The sequence below is a fragment of the Lepidochelys kempii genome, chromosome 4, assembly GCF_965140265.1.
Source record: "Lepidochelys kempii isolate rLepKem1 chromosome 4, rLepKem1.hap2, whole genome shotgun sequence".
Classification (NCBI taxonomy): domain Eukaryota; kingdom Metazoa; phylum Chordata; order Testudines; family Cheloniidae; genus Lepidochelys; species Lepidochelys kempii.
The window spans coordinates 74,652,186-74,673,688 of NC_133259.1; the positions used below are offsets into that span (position 1 = coordinate 74,652,186).

The 21,503-nt window shown below is 41.5% G+C and overlaps 1 protein-coding gene across 1 annotated transcript in view; it reads left to right on the top strand.

The window, feature by feature from the left end:
- Positions 1-4,908: 4,908 nt before the first annotated feature.
- NEIL3 (nei like DNA glycosylase 3) overlaps positions 4,909-21,503 on the top strand; it is a 36,119-nt gene continuing 19,524 nt past the window's right edge. Inside the window, exons 1-4 of the mRNA XM_073340082.1 lie at positions 4,909-5,065; positions 9,862-9,986; positions 17,306-17,440; positions 20,610-20,823. Coding sequence (XP_073196183.1) covers positions 4,925-5,065; positions 9,862-9,986; positions 17,306-17,440; positions 20,610-20,823 — 615 coding nt within the window. The 5' untranslated portion in view covers positions 4,909-4,924. The remainder of the gene's footprint in view (positions 5,066-9,861; positions 9,987-17,305; positions 17,441-20,609; positions 20,824-21,503) is intronic.

Below are 21,503 nucleotides of genomic sequence, written 5' to 3' on the forward strand. Positions count from 1 at the left end.
AGTAGACTTACCCTTGGGAAGGGCTTTTTCTTTTTTCCACTGGATTTTGCAGAGCCAAAATACAGTGCCCTGTCTCTATTCACAACAATATTCTACATTTTAACAATGGACCACAGAAAAAGTTGTCAAAGATGTTTTATTTGTATGTTGTGTTCTGATAATACTAACAATCTGATAATACTAACAATCCCCCTCTGTAGCCCAAGTAAATGGCAAGTACATGGTTAACACTTGAGGACCACAATTTTGAATTTCCTAATGTTCAAAAGTATTGCAGTTATCACAGCAGCTAGGATGATTCTACTTCTCACCCTGTAAAACACAATTTTACATGTTTGATCTTCACTACACCTCCAACGTAATTAAAAAACTGTATGACTAGTATTTTTGCTCAGCTGCTGTTTATAAAACTGCTGTCATTGATGTACTTGTACTTTTCACCGTGGAACAAAAACACAGAGATTTACGAAGTTCAATATTTAGCATTTGTTTTAAACCCAGCGTCTGTTGCAGTGCTTTTTATTACATCCCTTTCATTTAAGGTATTTGTATCCTTAAATGTTTCTCTTAATGAGAACAAACTCCAGACTGTTTACAAAGTATCACCAAATAATATAATACTCACTAATAATGGTTTGGATACATCTAGAGTTCAATTAGAAAGGGAATTAAAGTATATGTGAAGGGAGGGTCACTACAGATCACCTTGTTAAAATAAAATTAATTAGTGTATGTGAGAAGAGTAAGAAAGTAAAGATATCCTTATTAAATGGTTTTTATTGAAGCCCTGGGTACACCTACTTCCCCTGTAATTGGATGTGACAGTTAAAACCTGATCTGTTGTAACATGTCACAACAGGATAGTTAGTGCCATTTATAAAATGTCCAATTATAAACTATTTTTTCAGGGTGGGGGGAATTACATTTTGATTAGCAAGTAAATGGGAGCTGCTGGTCTCAATACTTTTTAAGATGCTTAAATATGAATTTAGGAGCCTAACTTTTTTTTTTTTGGTAAATCTTGGCTGGAGCCCCAAAGTAGGGTGCAGGGAAAGCAGAGGTGGGGGGGGGGAGGGCGGGAGGGAGGGAGGAAGGGGCCTGAGATTCACACATTGAACATTGGTGGTTGCTTCCTCTGGCTAGTGAGTTTAATTCTTTGGCCAATAATTGTCAGTTCGTCAAGCCTTGTTTTTTCAATTAGTAATTAATCTCAATAACTTCTGAATTAGCATGTTTATTAAACAACCAACGATATATGTACATAGCTATGCATACCACATCATACACTTTTTAATTTTCTGGGCAACATGTTGTATGATTTATTTATAGGGGATATTTTTTATATTTAGTTGGGCTTTGTATAATATCTGGCTATGATATAATGCTGCCTACAATGGCTACATAACTTTGAAGTAAAAGAAAACAGACAGCATAACAAAGTTATCCATATGCTATCTTTTCTGACCTGCTTCTTTTGCAAAGTACTGTACTTAGCAATTTATTCAAGCATCCTTAGAAAATTATAGGTATATGCATGGGTGTGGAGAGGGTCAGCAAGTCTCCTAAGGTATGCACAAATGCATGAGCAGTGTTGCCTTGTGTTTAGCATAGAGGACTAGAAATCAGAATTCTTTAGTTCTGTTCCCAGTTCTTGTGCCAGGTCACATACAGTCCAAATCATGTTAATAGTTTCTAAAGTATATTTTCCCTTAGTGATTATTAAAACATATGTGGGATGCTCCTGAGATTGCCAGGGATTTTTTTTTTTTAAATACACATTTAAAGTTTGCCTGTCAACACTCTTGATTTGGCTATGAAATTTGCCTTTCCATGCAGGTGTCTCATCTTCTTTTCAGAGGGCCCGGAGATTGTGTGGATAAATATGTGCAATAGCAGTGCTTATGTAACCATTCAGGGATTCGTGTGATAATATCCGGGAATCATTATTTAGGATACACCATTACAATGAAAATAGGAAAGAATTCATGAGAGAGCCACAGGATTGGGGGGAGAGGGGGAAGAAATGATGTGTTAGGTCAGTAGCTCCAGTCCTTTTTTCTGGAAGCTTTCATTGTGACAGATCAGCAAATGGCTGAATGAATGTGCCTTCCTCACCATGTCCCACTACAGTTTCCACCTTTTCTCATACTGATGGGGGCCAAGACCCAAAAGCTGGATGCTGGCTGACATGGAGTTCTGGTGATGGGAAATTCAGATCCTGCATTTTGGTTTGTACTTTTACAGAGACAGGGAGCATTTAAGACATTTGGACGCTGGCCTAGATTCCAGCTGGGGCTGAGGGTGTGCAGACTGGGTTAGGCGCAGGTTTGGGGTTGAAGCCTATTAGGCCCCTTCATGGGTGATAGGGATGGAGGGATAGGGATCCCATTTGGTCCCTGTGCTCAGATCCAGGGTAGGAAACCATTTTTGACCATTGCACAAAGATTAGGGTTGCCAGGTGTCCGGTTTTAGACTGGCATGCCCATTCAAAAAGGGACCCTGGTGGCTCCAATCAGCACCACTGACCAGGCGGTTAAAAGTCCGGTCAGCGGCGCAGCAGGGTGAAAGAAGGCTCCCTGCCTGCCATTGCTCCACGTTTCTCCCGGAAGCAGCAGCATGTCGCCCCTCCAGCTCCTATGCATAGTAGTAACCAAAGGGCTCTGCACGCTGCCCCTCCCCAAGCACTGGCTCTGCAGTTCCCATTGTCTGGGAACCATGGCCAATGGGAGCTGCGGGGGTGGTGTCTGTGGATGGGGCAGCACGCAGAGCCACCTGACTATGCCTTCACGTAGGAGCCAGAAGGGGACATGCCGCTGCTTCCAGTAATCGCCACCTGTAGCCTGCACCCCTGACCCCCTCCTCATGCCCAACCCGCGCTACCCCAGCTCTGATCCCCCTCCCACCCTCTGAGCCCCTCAGTCCCAGCCAGGAGCATCCTTCTGAACCCCAAACCGCTCATCCTCAGCCCCACCCCAGAGCGTGCACACCCAGCTGGAGCCCTCACCCCCCTGCCCCAGACCTGATCCCCCTCCTGCCATCTGAACCCCTCGGCTCTAGACTGGAGCCCCCTCCTGCATTCCATCCCCCTCATCCCCCTGCACCCCAACCCCCTCCTACACCCAAACGCCTCATCCTCAGCTCCACCCTAGAGTCCACACCCCAAGCTAGAGCCCTCACCTACCCTAGCACCCCAATACCCTGCCCCATGAAAATCAGTATTGGGTTTACCCTGGTGCCAGAAGGGGCCATGGCCAGCCCAATCCCCCGGCAGGAAAGCTGCCCCTGCCCCTGTGCCGCCCCCCGCCCCTCATTCCCACCCCTGCTCCTCCAAGCCTGGGGAGGAGGTGGAGCAGTGGGGAAGGGGCATGTGATGGGGAAGAGAGGGGGGAAGCAGGGGCAGGGGGGAAGCTGGAGCCCAGCATGTAGCATCCCCTTGGCAGAAGCTGGGGCTCTCGTTAAGCAGGCCCATTGAACCCTCACTCTGACAAGCCCCACCTCCCCTGCATCTGTACCACCTCGATAAGCCCCCCCAGACACTCTCTCCACTGAGCCCCAACCACCTGCACCCCACCACCCAAATGAACCCCACCTTCCCTGCACTGTCCTAGACCCCTCCTGCTGAGCCCAAAACACCTTCACCTGGATTCCTTGCAGAGTCCCATTGCCCCTGCACCTGAAACCCCTGCAATGAGCTTCTGTGCATCCAGATCTCCCACTGAGCCACCTGCATCCAGATTGCCCCACAGAGAACTCTCTTACCCCGACCTGGATCCCCCCACACTAAGTCCCTCTGTACTTGGATCTTGCTGCCAGCCTGAGCCTGCTCACCCACACCTGGTGCACCTGGCACAGGGGGACAGGGCCCCAGGGTGTTTCTGGGGCAGGCCTGGCCCTTGCACTGTGTCAGGGGCAGGTGTAGCCTCACTGCCAAATCCCTGTCCCAGGGTGGGGTGGGGGGAGGCTGCAGGGTAATCTCCCACCTCCATGCAACCAGTAGCCTGTGCTCCCCACAGCTATGTTGCAGCCTCCACATTTATTTATTGACAAATAAAATTTGCAGAATTTTAAAATATTGTGCACAGAATTTTTAATTTTTTGGTGCAGAGCCCCCCTCAGGAATATGGGGTGCTGTGCGGCTGTGATGGTGGGACTGTGAGGAAGGTGGTGGGCGGTGGGAGGGTCTATGGGTGGGGGGTGCTAGGCGAGCGGTGTGGTGTGCAGGGTGCTGTGCAGTTGTGGTGGGAGGCCAGTGGCGGGGAGGTCTCTGGGAGGGGTGTGGGCTGGGCATAGAGCTCTGTGGTGGAAGTCTCTGTGCCAGGGGGCGCTGGGCATAAGGATGGGGCACTGGGCGGGGGAGCAGTGTGGGTGCTTGCCCGTCCTCAAGGGGAAGGGGCCTGCTGGCAGCACAGGGATGGGCAGGCCAGTGGGTGTCTGGCAGCTGCTGGTTTGTAAACAGTGCCCTCCTGCTGGGCTGCCCAGAGCAGGGCTGTTCCTGCCATGCCCTTGCCTCTTTGCCCCCCAGCCCGCCCTCCACGCTGGAGACTGACCATCCTACCCCTTGGGGGCCCACAGATGTGTTTAATGCTAGGTCCACAAAAAGTTAACCCTGCCCTGATGAAAATGAGTGAGGGGCAGGGAGGGGTGAGAGCAGGTGGGGGGGGGGTTATGGAGTGAGCAGGGGGTGGCGACTCGGAGGAGGGGCGGGGCAAGGGTGTTTGGCCTGGGGCAAGTAGAAAGTTGGGAAATTCCCTGACAGAGATAGGGGATGCGGCTGCGTGTGTCCCATCTAGAGGGATCAGGCGGGCGTCCAGCTTGGCCCCACCCCAGTCCTAGGCCGCGGCCCTCCTCCTCCTCCTCCTCCTGCAGGGCGCTGCGGAGACAGGGGCGGGGCAGCCACTGAGCGGGAGATTTGAGCGGCTCCGGGATGGTGGAAGGTCCTGGCTGCGCCCTGCACGGGGAGAGGATCCGGGCCCGGGTGCGCCAGGGCCAAGCAGTGCGGGCCGTGCGGGGCAACGCGCTGCTGCCAGCCCGGCCTGCGGCCCTGGGCCCCGCCGCCTGCACCGGGGTGAGCAGCGGCTGTGGCGGGAGCAGCTCGGGCGGCGTGCGCCAGACGGTAACAGCTGCCCCAGAGCGGGGGGCGGCACAGCACAGCTGCTCGGCCCCCCAGGAGGGAGGCGGCAGCCACACGCCAGGTTGCAAAGGGGGCTGGTGGGGGCGACCCCCGGCTGAGCCCCGCATTGTGGGAGCAACTAAAAGGGGGAGCGACGCGATGTTTATAGACGCGGGGGGAGCTCCTGCCAATCCCTCTGGCCCCCTATGTAAATAAAGTACAGCGGGAGAGGCTGTCCCTTGCTGCACTTGTGCATGGCTCTGGCGCTTTTCAGTGTCCTCATTGACTTCCTTTGACTCTTTCAAGGGCCGAGCCCAAGCGCTGGGCATTTTACGACACCAAACATACACAACCTTACACAAGTTTGTGAATGTTTTCATGGAATGCTGAGCCTTGTTCCAAGGTCTCAGGACGTGCTGCTCCCTGGCACTTGAGGAGAATCTATGGTGCTTATGCAAGAAAGCCTGATTTCATCCCCCAAGTGTAAATCTTCTCTATGGCTCCTCCAAACAGGCATTGTTTTAATAGCGCCCTCCATCTGTCTTTGGGCACAGAAAAGAAAAAGCATTGTAATCTTTCAAGTAGGCTGATACAAAGACTAATGCTTTCGCTGCTTCCCCACTAAATACAGTCAGGGTAAAAAGAAAAGGAGTACTTGTGGCACCTTAGAGACTAACCAATTTATTTGAGCATAAGCTTTCGTGAGCTACAGCTTACTCCATTGGATGCATACTGTGGAAAATACAGAAGATGTTTTTATACACAGAGACCATGAAAAAAATGGGTATTTATCGCCTCAAAAGGTTTTCTCTCCCCCCACCCCACTCTCCTGCTGGTAATAGCTTATCTAAAGTGATCACTCTCCTTATTAGTCTCTAAGGTGCCACAAGTACTCCTTTTCTTTTTGCGAATACAGACTAACATGGCTGTTACTCTGAAACCAGTCAGGGTAAAGTTTTCAAAAGTACATGTTCATTTTCAAAAGAGATTTAGGCACTTAAAGGGCCAGATTCTTAAAAGAATTTGGGCACCTGAAGATGCAGAGAGGTATCTAGTGGGGTTTTTAAAAGTGTCTGTACCCCTGATGGACCATTAAAATTATTTCAGTGGGAATTTGTACATTCCTAGGTGTTTTTTGAAAATTCCACTGGGTGCCTATCTGCATCTTTAGGTACCTAAATACTTTTCAAAATCTTGCCCTATGTGCCTAAATCCTTTAAAAATGACGGTCAGGCTCCTAAGCCACTTAGTCACTTTTGAAAACTTTACCTTCTCTGTTTATTGCTAGGAAACCAGATTAAGTGGACTTAATTTTAAATAAATGTTGAGAAGGCATTTGTTGCAATACTGTGCTGTATCTGATATAAAGGTTTTACACCAATACAAGTGATGCAGATGACATTCCTTTTAAGCTTTGAAAGAATGCAAGAGAGCTTTACTAGATTTGTAAAAATTCTCTTATAGTTTTGGGGATGATAAAATGTGCCTGACTGATCTGAACTTCAAGCAAGATCATTAGTGTAGCTGACATACTTGCTTCTGCAAAAATCATTGCAGAGTTAACTACAGCAGAGGTTTCTGGCAGTTGTTTGAGATTTTTCACTTTTTTTTTTAAAATCAGTGTACCATAATATATTCTTGTCATCGATATAATAAATCAGCCACAGCAAATCTGATGAATTTGAAGAGAGAGAGCAGGAGAAACATGAACCCGTGTAGGAAATAATGAAGGAAATCTTTTCAAGTCACTTTTTTGTCTAATCAAAAAGATGGCAATTGTTTTAATATCATTTGCGTTCAGGAAACCTACAAGGAAAATTGTAGAAGTTGTTGCTGACCATTGGTTGCTTTTTAATTATATAGGGTTCAGAAGTGTACAATAAAAAGTCTAGAAGGAGAATGATACGCATTAGTCCACAGAAAAGGAATTTTTACTTAGTTTTTTAAAAAACTAATATATATATACATACTCGTTCATTAGTCTGTTCGTTTATAAGCCGACCCCCCACGATAGGTAAAAATAGCAAAAACTGTATGACCCTTTCATAAGCTGACCCTATATTTCAGGGGTTGGCAAACTTTGGCTCCTGGCCCGTTAGGGTAAGTTACTGGTGGGTCGGGACATTATGAAGTGGTGCACTTCCCACAGTTCCCATTGGCTGGGAATGGTGAACGGCGGCCACAGGGAGCGGAGGGGCTCCATGCCTGCAGACGCTCCAGGTAAACAAAATGACAGTGTATTAGATATTAGTTTAAAATGATTAAATTTTGGTGTAGATCTGTTTATAAGCCAACCCCTGCTCTTTGATGCGTCATTTTTTACCAAAAATATTCGGCTTATGAATGAGCATATACGGTATTTAACCAAATAAAGAATGGGGTATCTGCTTTCCACTTACTCAGTATGTAATATCTCTGCTAATTTTTACCCATTTTTGTTGCCAATATAAAACTATTCAATGGCATACAAGTTGTGGGGTGTTTGGGATCTTTTGGAGAAAACCCCCACAAGTTGTATGCTGTTGAATCTTATTCTATAAAAAGATGTTAAAATATACATGAGCAGGTCTGGTTAATGAGATGTGAAGATTCAGTACTCCATTCCTGATTGCTGAGTTGGCTTTTTTTTTGTCATTTCTGCACAAGTGTGGGAAACTTGGTGCTTCCCTTATGTTCTGAGCAATGGTAAAGTCACAGAAGGATTTTTTTCATATGTTTGATATGTAAGCCTACACACAGATTAATGTTCTGTATTGAGGTTCCACAGCAGTGCTCTTGCCCACAACTTTAAAAAGAATGTAGTGCAGGAGATCATGTAATCAATTAATTCTTATCACCTTCTGGTTTCAGGACTTAAATAGTATTTTCACTTTTTCAATAAATTATGCTCTCATGAGTTTAGCAAAGGGGAAAAATAGTAACAGTCATATTCTCAGCTGGTGAAATTCATCTCAGGGTGAATTTTCTCTCTGGGCAGAGGACCATCACAAGGTCTGTTCTCCACTTAGTCCTTGTGATGGTCCTCTGCTTCGTGGCCCATGCAAGGACTTAAGTGGGGCATAAAGGGCCTCTGCTTTGGGAAGAATGGAAGGCCTTATCTAAACACAGAAGTTGAAATAGTTTAATTTAAATCCTTTAAAAAACCCATTTAATTGAACCTCTTTTGTGAGTGGAAACTCTTGTTCTGGTTAAACTGATTGCTAATTGACTTAAGATAAACTATAATGAACTTTGCATATCTCTAAATAAGTGTCTATACAGGGATTTGCGTAGGCTTAAATATATTGTTTTAAAAATTACACCTTGAGACTGATTCATTTTCTTTTTTACTTTTCCCTTTGTCGACAGGCAAAGTGATATTGAATACAATAAACAATGGGCTATCCAACTTATTTTGATTGAATAGGTACTTTTATAATTATCGTTAGGAATACTAAGTTACAGTTATTTATTTCACAAAGCTATTTAAAAAGAAAACATAGAGTGAGAAATAACAGTCTTGGTCCTGTTAATAACTCATAATTTTGACACTTCTGTACATATCTCAAAAATAGAGAAATTATTTTAAAATAGTATGGCAAATGAATTGACTAAAAATATCAGCATGGAATTGCTTTAACAGAATAGTTTTTTTGTTAATAAGGAGCAATTGTACCAGACTGACAAAATAGCTGGTCATCTAAGGCAGCAAAATGTAGGTCTAATTGTGTATTCTTTATACAGACTTGAAGTTTTGCCTCAGACCTGCGTCATAACTGTTCACTTGGGCTCCTGTCTGTTAGGAGTGGAAAAATGTTAATTTTTTCATAGTAGCACTGTCTTTAGAGATTTTGCAACAATGATGATAGAAGACCTGGATACTTGTGAATTACAAATGTGGCTTTGAAACTAGTCTGATTATGGTAATGCTTGATCCATACACCAAAACATAAACTCTAGAATGCTGTCACTAAAAAGTAGTTCCCTGGGCCAAATTAATTGTTAGTGTAAGTACTTATGACTCCATTTGAATAAATGGAGTAACACTTACTGTGTGAGTAGTTTCAGAGTAACAGCCATGTTAATTTTTTACTCAGATCTTTAAAATGATCCATTCCCTTCATTCCTTCACCAGTGTCCCCTTCCCAACACCCTTTTTTCCTAGCTGTTGAAAACCTGATCTTTGAAAAGAAACGTACTCCTGTGGGGCTATATGCAGATTTTTGCTGGACAACAAGAGGTCTCATCTAGTACACAGAACATATATCAGCACTGTCAGTGGCTCCAGTCAGAGGCATTTTGAAAAGGTTTTTGCATTTAAAATACCAAAAAATGGTATCACACACTTTCTCCAACAAAATACCCTTGTCAGAACTTCTGAATGGCATTGATCTGGCAGGACACTCTGTAAGTGTCTGTAAGAGATTTAAGGTGACATCTGTCAAATTATGTTTTTATACAAATAATCAATTACTTATCTTTTTTCTAGGATAATATTTTCTGGAAACCAACAGGTCAGAGTAAAATGGGCCAGTGTTTGATGGCCTTGGTTACACTGAATAGCAGCTTACTTTGCAAGTAGTTCCATTGATTTCAGTTGGATGGTTGGAGGAATAAGGTTGTACTCAGTATGATTAAGGGTGGCAGATTTTGTCTGTATAGTTGGGTGTTAACTGATGACTGCAAAATTTTGATATTGACTTTAGGACTGTTTCTTTCCTAAACATGTTTTGTGTGTGTGTGTGTGTGTGTATGTGTGAATTTATTTTCAGAATGCTGTGACTGGGAATAAAACCTCCTGTCAGGATTTCCTGAGATTGCTGAAAGGATGTGTGTACACTGGTGTAGAAACTCTGGGGAAGGAGCTTTTTATGTATTTTGGACAGAAAGCATTGAGGTAAGAGAAATTACAGTATTCCCTCTGTATGTATTCTCTAACCATGTACATTTTCAGGGTTTTTTTCTCAGTACTATCATTTTCAATTATGTGAAAGTTAATTAGTATTGTAGAGAAACTTCTCTATGCAGTTTGTATCTAGGTGCTGGATATACTAGACAGTGTGATTCTGCTTTTCCGTCGTGAAAGGAGGTGATAATGATAACATCACAACCTACTGCTTTATTCTCCTGAAAGCAGAGGGTAAGTGCCACTTTATTTCATGAATTGTGTTAGGTATTTCTTAAATAAAATATTCTTAATGAAACTGCAGTTTGTTGTAGGCAGAGCTGGTAGCAGTGTCTAGAGTTACAGCTGCCTAACACTTTCATTATTAGCCCCATTTTCAGTTGCTTATAACGCCCAAACTTTAACTGTTTGGGCTGCAATTGTGCATTCTAGGTGTCTGTCTCAGGCTGATGTTTTTCTGAAAAGTTTAAGTGAAAACAATTCAGTCATTTCTGAGAATGAGGTTAGGGAGAAATAGGTAGCTTCACTAATGTTAAAGACACTTTTTTAAAGAGCTCTAACATTTCCTTGTTGTGGTGTTAGGACTTGAACTTTGGCAGGGGAGGTCTTGTGGTCAGAAAAGTGTCTTGCTGTTCTCATAAAAATCCATCCTGATTTGGCTGAGTTATATTGCTCTAAAAAAATGACCATTTGTAGACCCTCAGTTGAGCTTGTTAGAGGCTTGCTGATAAAATCTTAGAACATTCCATGTGCAGTGCTGATGCTCTGCCGCACAGAGCTCTCTTCAAGCCAATTGTACTGAGCAGGCCGCACGCCTTCTACATGGTAGGCTCAGAGCTAGAACTGTGGATGGGAACAGGCATTCAATAACAATGCCACTGTTCAGTCTAGGGGAAATTACTAGAAGGAGATTATTAGCTCTAGGCTCAGCTCTTCCGCTAACTGGAATGTTTAATTCTGTGCACTTCACAACCCTTATTACTGAGCCAGACCTCAGGCAGGCAAGTATTGTTTCCTAATTTTATAAATGAAGGAACTGAGGTTGTACAAGGTCACTTCTGGCAGTGCTAGGAATAGAACCCAGGGCTCATCCACTTAGCCATACTTTCTTTAAGAATGAATGCATCAAATATATGTGCCTGCCTGTGATATCTAAGCATTAGACCATACTCCCTGCCAGCCACAAGACTAGAATTAGGATTTCCGATTCATAAGAAAATAAGAATGACCATATTGCTTCATCTACCCAATATCCTGTCTTCCAGCAGTGGCCAATGCCAGGTGCCTCAGAGGGAATGAACAGAACAGGTAATCATCAAGTGATCCATTCCCTGTCACCCATTCCCAGCTTCTGGCAAACAGAGGCTCGAGACACCATCCCTGCCTATCCTGGCTATTAGCCATTGATGGTTGGACCTATCCTCCATGAACTTACCTAGTTTTCTTTTTTTTAACCCTATTATAGTCTTGGCCTTTACAACATCCTCTGGCAAGGAGTTCCACAGGTTGACTGTGCGTTGTGTGAAGAAATACTTCCTTTTGATGTTTTAAACCTGCTGCCTATTAATATCATTTCTCCACACCAGTCATGATTTGATTGATCTCTATCATATCTCTCCTTCGTCATTTCTTTTCTAAGCTGAAAAGTCCCAGTTTTATTAATCTCTCCTTGTACGGAAGCCATTCCATACCCCTAATCATTTTTGTTGCCCTTTTCTGAACCTTTTCCAATTCCAGTATATCTTTTTTGAGATGGGGCGACCACATCTGCATACAGTATTCAAGATGTGGGCATACCATGGATTTATGTAAAGGCAATATGATATTTTCTGTTTTATTATCCATCTCTTTCTTAATGATTACCAACATTCTGTTCGCTTTTTGAACTGCTATGCACACTGAGTGGATGCTATCAAAGAACTATCCCCAATGACTCCAATATCTATTTCTTGAGAGTTGTAACAGCTAATTTAGTCCCCATCAATTTATATGTATAGTTGGGATTATGTTTTCCAATGTGCATTACTTTGCATTTATCAACATTGAATTTCTTCTGCCATTTTGTTGCCCAGTCATCCAGTTTTGTGAGATCCTTTTGTAGCTCTTTGCAGTCTGCTTGGGACTTAACTATCTTGAGTAGTTTTGTATCATGTGCAAATTTTGCCACCTCACTGTTTACCCCTTTTTCCAGATAATCTATGAATATGTTGAATAGGACTGGTCCCAGTACAGACCCCTGGGAGACACCACTATTTACCTCTCTCCATCCTGAAAACTGACCATTTATTCCTATTCTCTGTTCCCTATGTTTAACCAGTTACCAGTCCAAGAGAGGACCTTTGCTTTTATTCCATGACAGCTTAGCTTGCTTAAGAGTCTTTGGTGAGAGACCTTGTCAAAGGCTTTCTGATAATCTAAGTACGCTATATCCAATGGACATTGTCCACATGCTTGTTGACTCCATCAAAGAATTCTAGTAGATTGGTGAGGCATGATTTCCTTTTACAAAAACCATGTTGACTCTTCCCCAACAAATTATGTTCATGTATGTGTCTGACAATTTTGTTCTTTACTATAGTTTCAACTAGTTTGCGCGGTACTGAAGGCAGGCTTACCAGCCTGTAATTGCTGGGATCACCTCTGGAGCCCTTTTTAAAAATTGCTGTCACATTAGCTATCCAACACTTCTAGTCATTGGCAAAGCATGTCACATTCCCTTCTAGTGGCTGGTCCACATACAAGGGAACAGCATACTGTTGTTCCAACTTCTCTTTTACCTCAAGTGGTTGAGTTCTGTGCTGTGAATCTAAAGGTCTTGGGTTCCACCCATACTGATCACTGATAGAATTTCTGTTGATTCAGTTTGCTTTAAAAAAAAAAATCACACACCTAGAAAATGACATACAAAAACATTAAAAGAATATTAAGGTGGTAGAGTAAAGCACTCAAAAGTTAGGAAATAAATGACAGAATTGTGATTGTCCATATAAACTGGACAGTGATGAGGCAGAGGGTTGTAAGAAGAGAGAGAATATTTTCTTGTGGCAAAGTCTGAGAGTTGGCAAAGCTGGGTTCTAGTCCTTGCTTTGCTCCAGACTTTCTATTTGATGTTAGGCAAGACTGGATGATATTACACATGCACAAGGAGGTCAAATCAAGCTCTCATAATCAATATTAATTCTGGTACTTCTTAAATAAGTGTTTGGCTTTGCATGCTTAACATTCATTTTGTGTGTAATAAACAAATACACTATAGTATTCCCACGGGATGGTAACCAAAATGAGCCCACCCAATTTTTTAAAAAAAGTCTTCCACAGACTTCACAGCACAAAAGTAAGACTTCTAAAATTGGTAACACTTACATGACATTTGTTGTAATTTTCTAAACTTTAATGGTTTGCTCATAATCAATATACTAAAGAGTCTAAAAATACTTATGTAGGTAACTCCCAATGATTTCCATTCAAATAGTGGCTACTCAGCACCTCTGAAAATTGGGCTCATACTGTCTAAGGATCTAATTATAGTTCTCCCTGTTTCCAGTGTGGTATGCGATATGTGTATTGCAAATGTCTACTGCAATGCACGTGAAATGTGTCAAACCTAAACTAAAACGTTTGGGGTGACTCTTTTGAAAAACGAGCATAAAACCTAGTTTATATGGTCTGTAGTGTAATATAAACAACTAGAGTTCTCAGATATTTAACATGAATATGAAACTTGCATTAACTAAAATTTTCTTTATCAACAATACCATTTTGCAAAAGTTATTTTCATTGTATGTCCATTTAAAAAAAAAAGAGAGTACGTGCCCCCATTGTAGTATAAGAATACAATCCTATGGCACTGCAGGACTGTAAGTAATCTTAATTTTTAAACTACCTTTTAAAATTAGTTACTGAAAGTATGTGATCAAAGCTTTAAGTATAACAACAATTAAAATTATGTAGATGCTTCATTTAACCCTATCTGTTACTTTTGAATCCTGGTCTGAAAATTAAAGGATGTCTAACACTGGAAACTGATGTCCCTTGTTGTTGTTGTTTTTTAAGTGTTGGTCCACTCAATCACATCACTAACTGCTCTGGACTGCCTTTATAAATTGCACCTATGAAATTCATCCTGAAGCTAGCGGGCAGACATTCTTTATTACCATGAAAAAATTACCTTAAAATTGTTCTCTTAAAGCTGGACTAGGTACAGCTCTAACACAAGTGAGTGTGCAAGGGAGGAGCTGGGAAGGGCCCAAGGAAACACTTGCTCTTTGGCCAAGAGCCAAACACTGTAGATTTCTGTCTCCCTCACTTCAGGGAAAAGGAAGATCTGGCCATGAAATCCTCTATGCCGATTGAATGACTTATAGATGAACAAGGTACATCATGGATAACAATTAGCACATGAGGGAAATTCATGTTTTGTTGAATTTGTGATCCACCTATTACTGATAAATGGGACAGTACAATCCACTTCCTGATTGATGAACAATAATGTAGGGAATAAGTCTTTTGAGGAATTTCTTTAGTCTGAGAACAAGCATCCAACAGTAGTAGTAATAGAACAGGTGCAGTGAATTCACCAAAGGCCACAGTGTAAGCAGAATTTGAACTTATCTCCTACGTTTTCCCTGATTTTGTTTTTCCTCTCAGTTGATTTTTGAGGATTACCATTAGATATTTTTGTGTTTATGGTAGTGTCTTTTAAAAGTAAGAAATAAATTAATCAGTTAAAACCTGAAGAGGTGAGTGGTGGGGAATCTTGTAAATTAGCACAGTTTGTAGATGCATTTTACCAGTGACTAGAGACTAATTTGCTCTAGAGTAAAGAAAATGGCATTTAGGGTTGTGAGAGATACTATACAAAAGATGTTCCAACAATCTGTTTTCTTCAGAATAACCCTTGGACCTCACCTGAATAAGTCCATCTGGAAATCTTCAAGAACCTATAAAAATACAGATATTTTTATTTTCTTTAGAAAAGGCAAAACCTAGACACACTCCCATATGGAAAGGATTCTGATTTGTAGAGCCCAAATAAAATGCCATTAAAAGCAGTGGAAAGATTCCCATTGATTTCATTGGGAGTTAGATCCAGGACTTTAATGCACCCTTCTAATAAAATTCTGTTACCAGTTTTTTTCTTGCCCAGTAACAGCACAAACTATGTTATAGGCACAACTATTTTCTAGGAACTAATGAGAGCTTTGCAATTAGAAAACAAACAAACAAAACCTCCAAGAACTTAAGTCTTGCACACAACTGAACAGTTACAACAGCTCAGTTTTTTCTATTAAAAAATATTGAGCTTTTTAACACTAGCTGTCATCAGACAGCAGAACCAAGATTTCAATTAAGGTAGGTCCATCCTACTTTCTCCTTAATTAAAATGACAAAAATGCTATTTTTCATGGTTTCAGCACATCAGGGATAATGAGGCACACTGGGGTAGAATTTGTAAAGTTCTTAAGGCTTTAAATAGAAAAGAAATTTATGCATAGAAGTGATTGTGAAATATTTTATTACTGTAGCTATAACTGAGAAGTAGTTATGACAGCTAATCGTTGTGACAGTAGTGTACCTTTAAACAGGGCCTCCATAAGTGAGACACTTAATTACAAACATGCACATTATTTTTTTTCTTATCAAGAACTTTTGGGAAATGTTAAATGCATTTATGATTGATAACACAACACAGAGTTTAAAGCCTACATTGAAAAAAATCCCCAAAACTGCTTAATCTTGTGTAATGCTATAATATCTCCCCGGAGAATTAGAAGCATATAGCAGTAACAACTACTTCCAAAATAGTTATATTTATTAACTTAACTCAACTGAACGGGAAGAAAAAGCTTCTGAAAGGCACAATATACTTCTTGAGAATCAGTTTACAATACTGCTCTTCTTTTGGATTTGTAATCAATTACTAACAACGTAGTTTGTCAATATTTATTAATTGATACACTGTCACCTTTAAGTTAACTGTAAATATTTTTTTAAAACCATCCTTCCAGTACTTATGGAAAAATAAGAGTAAACAGATGTGTGGCATTACAGGGGACGGATTAAAAACAAATAGATGTTTGCGATGTTGTCTTTGTTCCAAGCCTCTCCTTCTCTTCTCCCCCCCCCCCCCCCCCCCGTCTGTTGTTCACCTCCTTTTAAACCACAAAATAATTAACCTTCCTCTGGGAAAAAAAAATGTTGTTTTTAAAGGAGAAGCTTAGAAATAAGACTTTCCTTTTGAGGTCATGGGGCATATACGATATGTTTGGATTAACTTGTGAAGGAATACTTTAATCAGGGCTGCAAATCAGATTTACTTGTCCTTTGCTCAATACACTGATACCAAGTAGAATATTGCATCAAATTCAAGATCTCTGTCCTCATTTTAAAAGCATTGAATGATCTGCACTTGTGGTACCTAAAAGATACTAAACTCCACTCCTTTGGCATGTTGCTTCAAGAGTAAAACTCACCAGTGAAGGAGGCAGATCTTTCTGTGTGCTGGCTTAAGACTGGAATTTCTGCAGTGTCTAACAACCACCTCAAACGTCTTCACTTCATACTTTTTGTGCCTTCAGTCTTCAACCTCACCTTAACTAATAAACACCAGCACTTATTTTTAAATAATAATTTTTAAGTATTTTAAAAACCTAAACAATCTTTGCCCTGGCGAGAGGTGGGAAAAAGAGAGAACCACCTACACACAGGACAGATGCTAGTCATATTGTTTTGAGAACAACTGGAAGGTGCTTGATATGGTGAAAGTTGTGGTAGTGAAATAGCTGGCAATTTTGTCTTCTATATTGGATCATTATACTTGGCAGAAGAAGAGCTGATAGAATATTCTTTGAGAAGAACACTGTTCTTGTTTTAGTGAGTCTTAATTTTAAAATGAGTCAGCAAGAAAGAAAACAAGTGTATTTTTTTCCCATTGTCCCCGGAGGAGCCTGCCAGGGGCTGTAAGAGTGCAGAAGTACAGGTGAAGAAACTCCCAGGATGCTGCACTGTATTATGGTTGCACAAATGTGTTTCAAATTTAAATCATTAACTGAATGATTGGTTATATAAAGATCTAATAAAGTCACTATATACTTGAGTGCTTCTTAGTTGCTAGTAAACACAGTCCTGTGTGAGAGGAAAGAGAGACCATGTAGACAAGCACTTCATGTCACCCTATTGCTGCTAATGATCAGAATTATTTTATATACTTAGTGAATTTAATTGCCAAGCTAGAAAATAGACTACTAACATGCCTGAGAGTGTTGTTAAGATGCAGATTTTTTTTTTTCAGAAATGTGTTTGTCGCCTAGGGTTCACTTTGGCATGAACGGTTCCATGTGTATTAATCCAACTGCAAGCAAAGACCGAAATGGAGCACCACCAATTCTGGAAATACAGCTTACTGATGATATGGTTTGTTTCTTTGACGCAACAGTAGAGCTTAGGTAAAGTAAAAATTAAAGCATTTCTTCAGTGTTCAATCTGTGTTTTTTTTATAAAAATAAGGTTTTCACCATATAGTTGAGAAAAGATTATTTTGCTTTTATATAGTGGTTTTCATCTGAGAATTTCAAAGCACTTCATAAAAATTAATTAAATATGCCTCCCAGCTTTAAGGAAGGTAAGTATACCTCATTAAAGCTCCCAATGTCCTTACTGGGTATGTAAGTAATTTTAATTACTTTGTGAATACATAACTGAGGTACAGAAAGTGACTTGCTTAAAGCCATCTAGGGAGTCAACAGCAGATTGGGATTCAAACCCATGACTCCTGATTCTGCTCCCTGGTCTAACAACTGAATGTGCCACCGGTATTTTGCCCTTTAAACTCTCGCTTCTGCAATCAGATTTAGACAGGTGGACTTTTGCTTCCGCATGGATCTGATTGCAAGGAGAGGGTCTGGGCCTTTAATGGTTACTGTATATTTCCTATACTTAGAAGTACATGGTATGTTTTATCTTGTGCTTCAATATTTCAGAATCTATCTATCCCAAAAAAATGTAGGCAGGTATTTTTTAGCAGTGCTTGTGACACATGTTTTGGGGCATATTCCCAGCCATTGGCGCTGTTCTTCTCACCTGTGTGGAAGCTGTAGAGGAATAGCATCTTTGTGAGGTTTTTCTGTAAAGCACTGTGAAGCTTTCAGATGAAAGGCGCTGTATAAATTCAAGGTGATTTTAATATATATATTTTCTATTCTAGAATAGGCCTTAAATATAAATATGTGTAAATCTGGGCTTTCTTGCATCTATTACTAAGTTTGTGGGGGTTTTTCCTTTAATTTATGGATAAACTTTATTTTAACATGTAAATGTTTATCACAATAAGGTGCTGGTCTCCTTCTGAGCATTCACAGTGTAATGTGGTGTTGATATCTTAATCCAATAGCTTTCACTTCTGGACACTGAATTCTTTTATTGTTTTATTTATTATTCTATTCAGTATCAGCTGCCCTCTTTGTAAGTAAAACTTTAAAAAGGTATTTTTATTTTTATTTTTTTTTACACTTTGGCTAGAATGAAAAACAAAAATCCTGTCTCAGAACATCAGGAATATTTGCATTTGGAATGACACACACAGTTTTTAAATGGTGCCATACAGATATGTTTGTTCATAAGAATGGTGGGCATTCAAATCTGATTTAGGTCATGAATGAAATGAATCTGATGGTTCCTCTATATCCCAAAACTGTTTTGGAGAACCTGTTCATGAAACAAATTGCACTTCAACGAACTGTGTTTTGTGCTGGAGCTGCATGTTTCCATGAGAGATTTGGGGCAAATTTCCCTAATGCAGATATCTAATCTATCATTCATATTTCTCCCCTGTCACCACAGTATCTGAGCATAGAAACTCAGTCTTTAATTTATTTATCCTCACAACACCCTGTGATGTGGGGCAGCACTAGTATCCCTGTTCTACAAGGGGGGAACTCAGACACCCAGAAAATAAGGGCTAGACTCACAAAGGGAGTTGAGCATTGTGACACTGAGAGTTGCAGTGCCTAACTTTTAGGTCCCTAGCAAATCACAGGAATAACACTGCCCTTCTCAAAGCCTGAGTTAATTGCTTGGGCTCTTTATACAATGAACAGGGAGAGACAGGCATCTTAGACTGCCATTGCCAAAAAACAGCACTCTAAGCGACTTCCTGCCTAAGCTAGTGAATGGGAGATGCCAGTGACATGGGTGTGTCCGAAGTTTCGCCCTTCTCACAGAGACAGTGCTCTTCTCTAGATTGTATTTAGGTGCCTATCTCTGCTTGTGATTCTCAGTTATGAAACCTCTTCTAGAGTTAGGTGCCTAAGACATTTCCTGCAAGAAGCTGGGGGAGGAAGAGCTCCCTCATAACCAGAGGTTAAATTACTCACCTGGGATGTGGGCGATCCTCAGTTCAAGTCTCCCCTGTGCCTAATGAGAAGACGGGATTTGAACAGGGATCTGCCACTCTCAGAGGGGTGTCCTAAACACTTAGCTGTAGGATATTCTGATGTGTGTCTCCCTCAGTCTTGCCTGGAGGTGCTGTTCCACTTGTAAATAAATAAATATTAATTGGGCCAGAGAGAGAATGAGAGTGACTCTGTTGCCTGGTGCTTAGAACACTCACCTAGGAGGTGAGAGAGACAGAGTCCAGTCCTCTTACTCCAGTGGCTCTTTCTTTTATGATTTATCCACAATGGAACAGCTTCACTAGGAAAGACTGCGGGAGCCCTATCTCAGAATATCCCATGCACAATGCCCCTGAGAGGTGGCAGATCCCTGTTCCAATCCTCTTCAGGCAGAGGAGGGACTTGAACTGGTGTCTCCCACAACCCAGTGGTGAGTCAGTTAGGTGAGCACTCTAATCACTGGGCTAAAAGTTATGAGAGCACCTCCTCTTTTTCTTCTCTCCACCCCCCGCCCCCTGTGTTTTGTGAGGAGTTAGGTGGCCTCTGAACATGCCTACTGGATCGGGGCCCACATGTCAGTTAGGTAGATGAACAACTGTCTTCCCCTGGTTTGTGAATCATTTGGGGTTCAGGCAGGAGATAGGTGCCAGGATGCTTAGAGGCAGCAGTACATATGCTCAGAGGCAAAAGCTTAGGCACCTAGGGAACTTTTTAGTGTAAATGCTTAGGTACAGAGCGAGTTCAGGCTTCCCCAGGATTAGGCTGTGACTGAGAGAGAGTATCTTTCTGAATCTTGCTTAAAGGGTTTTGCCACACAGGAAGTTTGTGGTATAGAAAGGGATTGAAACCAAGTCCCAGGCTTGTGCCCTACCCACTGGACCATCCTCCCCTATAGTTAGTTACAACTGAGAGTCTCTGCTTAGGAAATGCATTTAACACTGTAAATGCTCGGCACGGACTGATAATTATTCTTAGAGCTGACTTGAACAAGGATGGGATGCTTGCCTATGCACATGGCCTGGCACTAGTGTATTCTATGTATGTGTTATTAAACCACCATATTTTTGAAAAAGGGTAAGACTTCTGTGTTTTTCTATGCATGTCACGAGTATCTGCGTGGCTTTTTGATCTCTGTGTAATGTGCTAGGGCACTCATAAATACTACACATTGTGTAAGTACTGTCTAGTTACAATGAAAGATAGATTATTTTGTCTTGTCTTGCAGGAATGCTGCTGAAAGTGAACAGAAAGTAAGAATGATGGAAGACTTAGATGTATGCTCTCCAAAATTTAGTTTCTTAAGAGCAGAAAGTGAGATTAAGCAGCAGAAAGGTCGCATGTTATGTGATGTGTTGTTGGATCAGGCAGTGTTACCTGGAGTGGGAAATATCATAAAAAATGAAGCACTCTTTGACAGTGGTCTCCATCCAGCTGTTAAAGTAGGTGAAATATTTTCATGGATTCCCTTCTGTACCAATTGCAAGCAGCTATTAAGACCATAAACATGTATCTACAAGATATTTTGGTCTAGTTTAGATTTTTGTAGGGAGGACCTTGTAAGGTCTTAACAATCTTCTCCACCCTCCATTTCCCCTAATTAATGCCACCCTGGATTCCAGTGATCTCCCAGACTCTACTGTCATGCTTGACCATCCTGCCCTAGGAGGGTTAGTGTGGCACTCTCTGGAGCCTGTCAACACTGCTCATGGGTTGGATGGGAGAGTTGCTGCAGCAGACATGCTATCTCTTTAACTCACATCCCTTCTTGACCAGAAATTAATTTAATTTTCAAACTTTGACCTGCTGTCTTGAATCATGTTGTGCTACCATGAAATTGCCATGCCAGTCCATTATAAAATAGATTGTTCTCATTTTGCTTGATAAATTCAAACACACAAATCTCTGGACTCTAGATAGTTTAAATTACAACATTTTCTTCATCATATTCAGTTACTTTAGTCCCTCAGACTCTGCTCTCAAGCTTTTCCCATGCAGTGCATTCACCATACCTCATGAGACTCTATATGATTTGAGGCTCCAGACCTTCCTCAGATTGTGTAGGCCTTGTCTTTCATGACAGGTATGAATAAATATCCTCAAAACAATCTAAGACCACCTG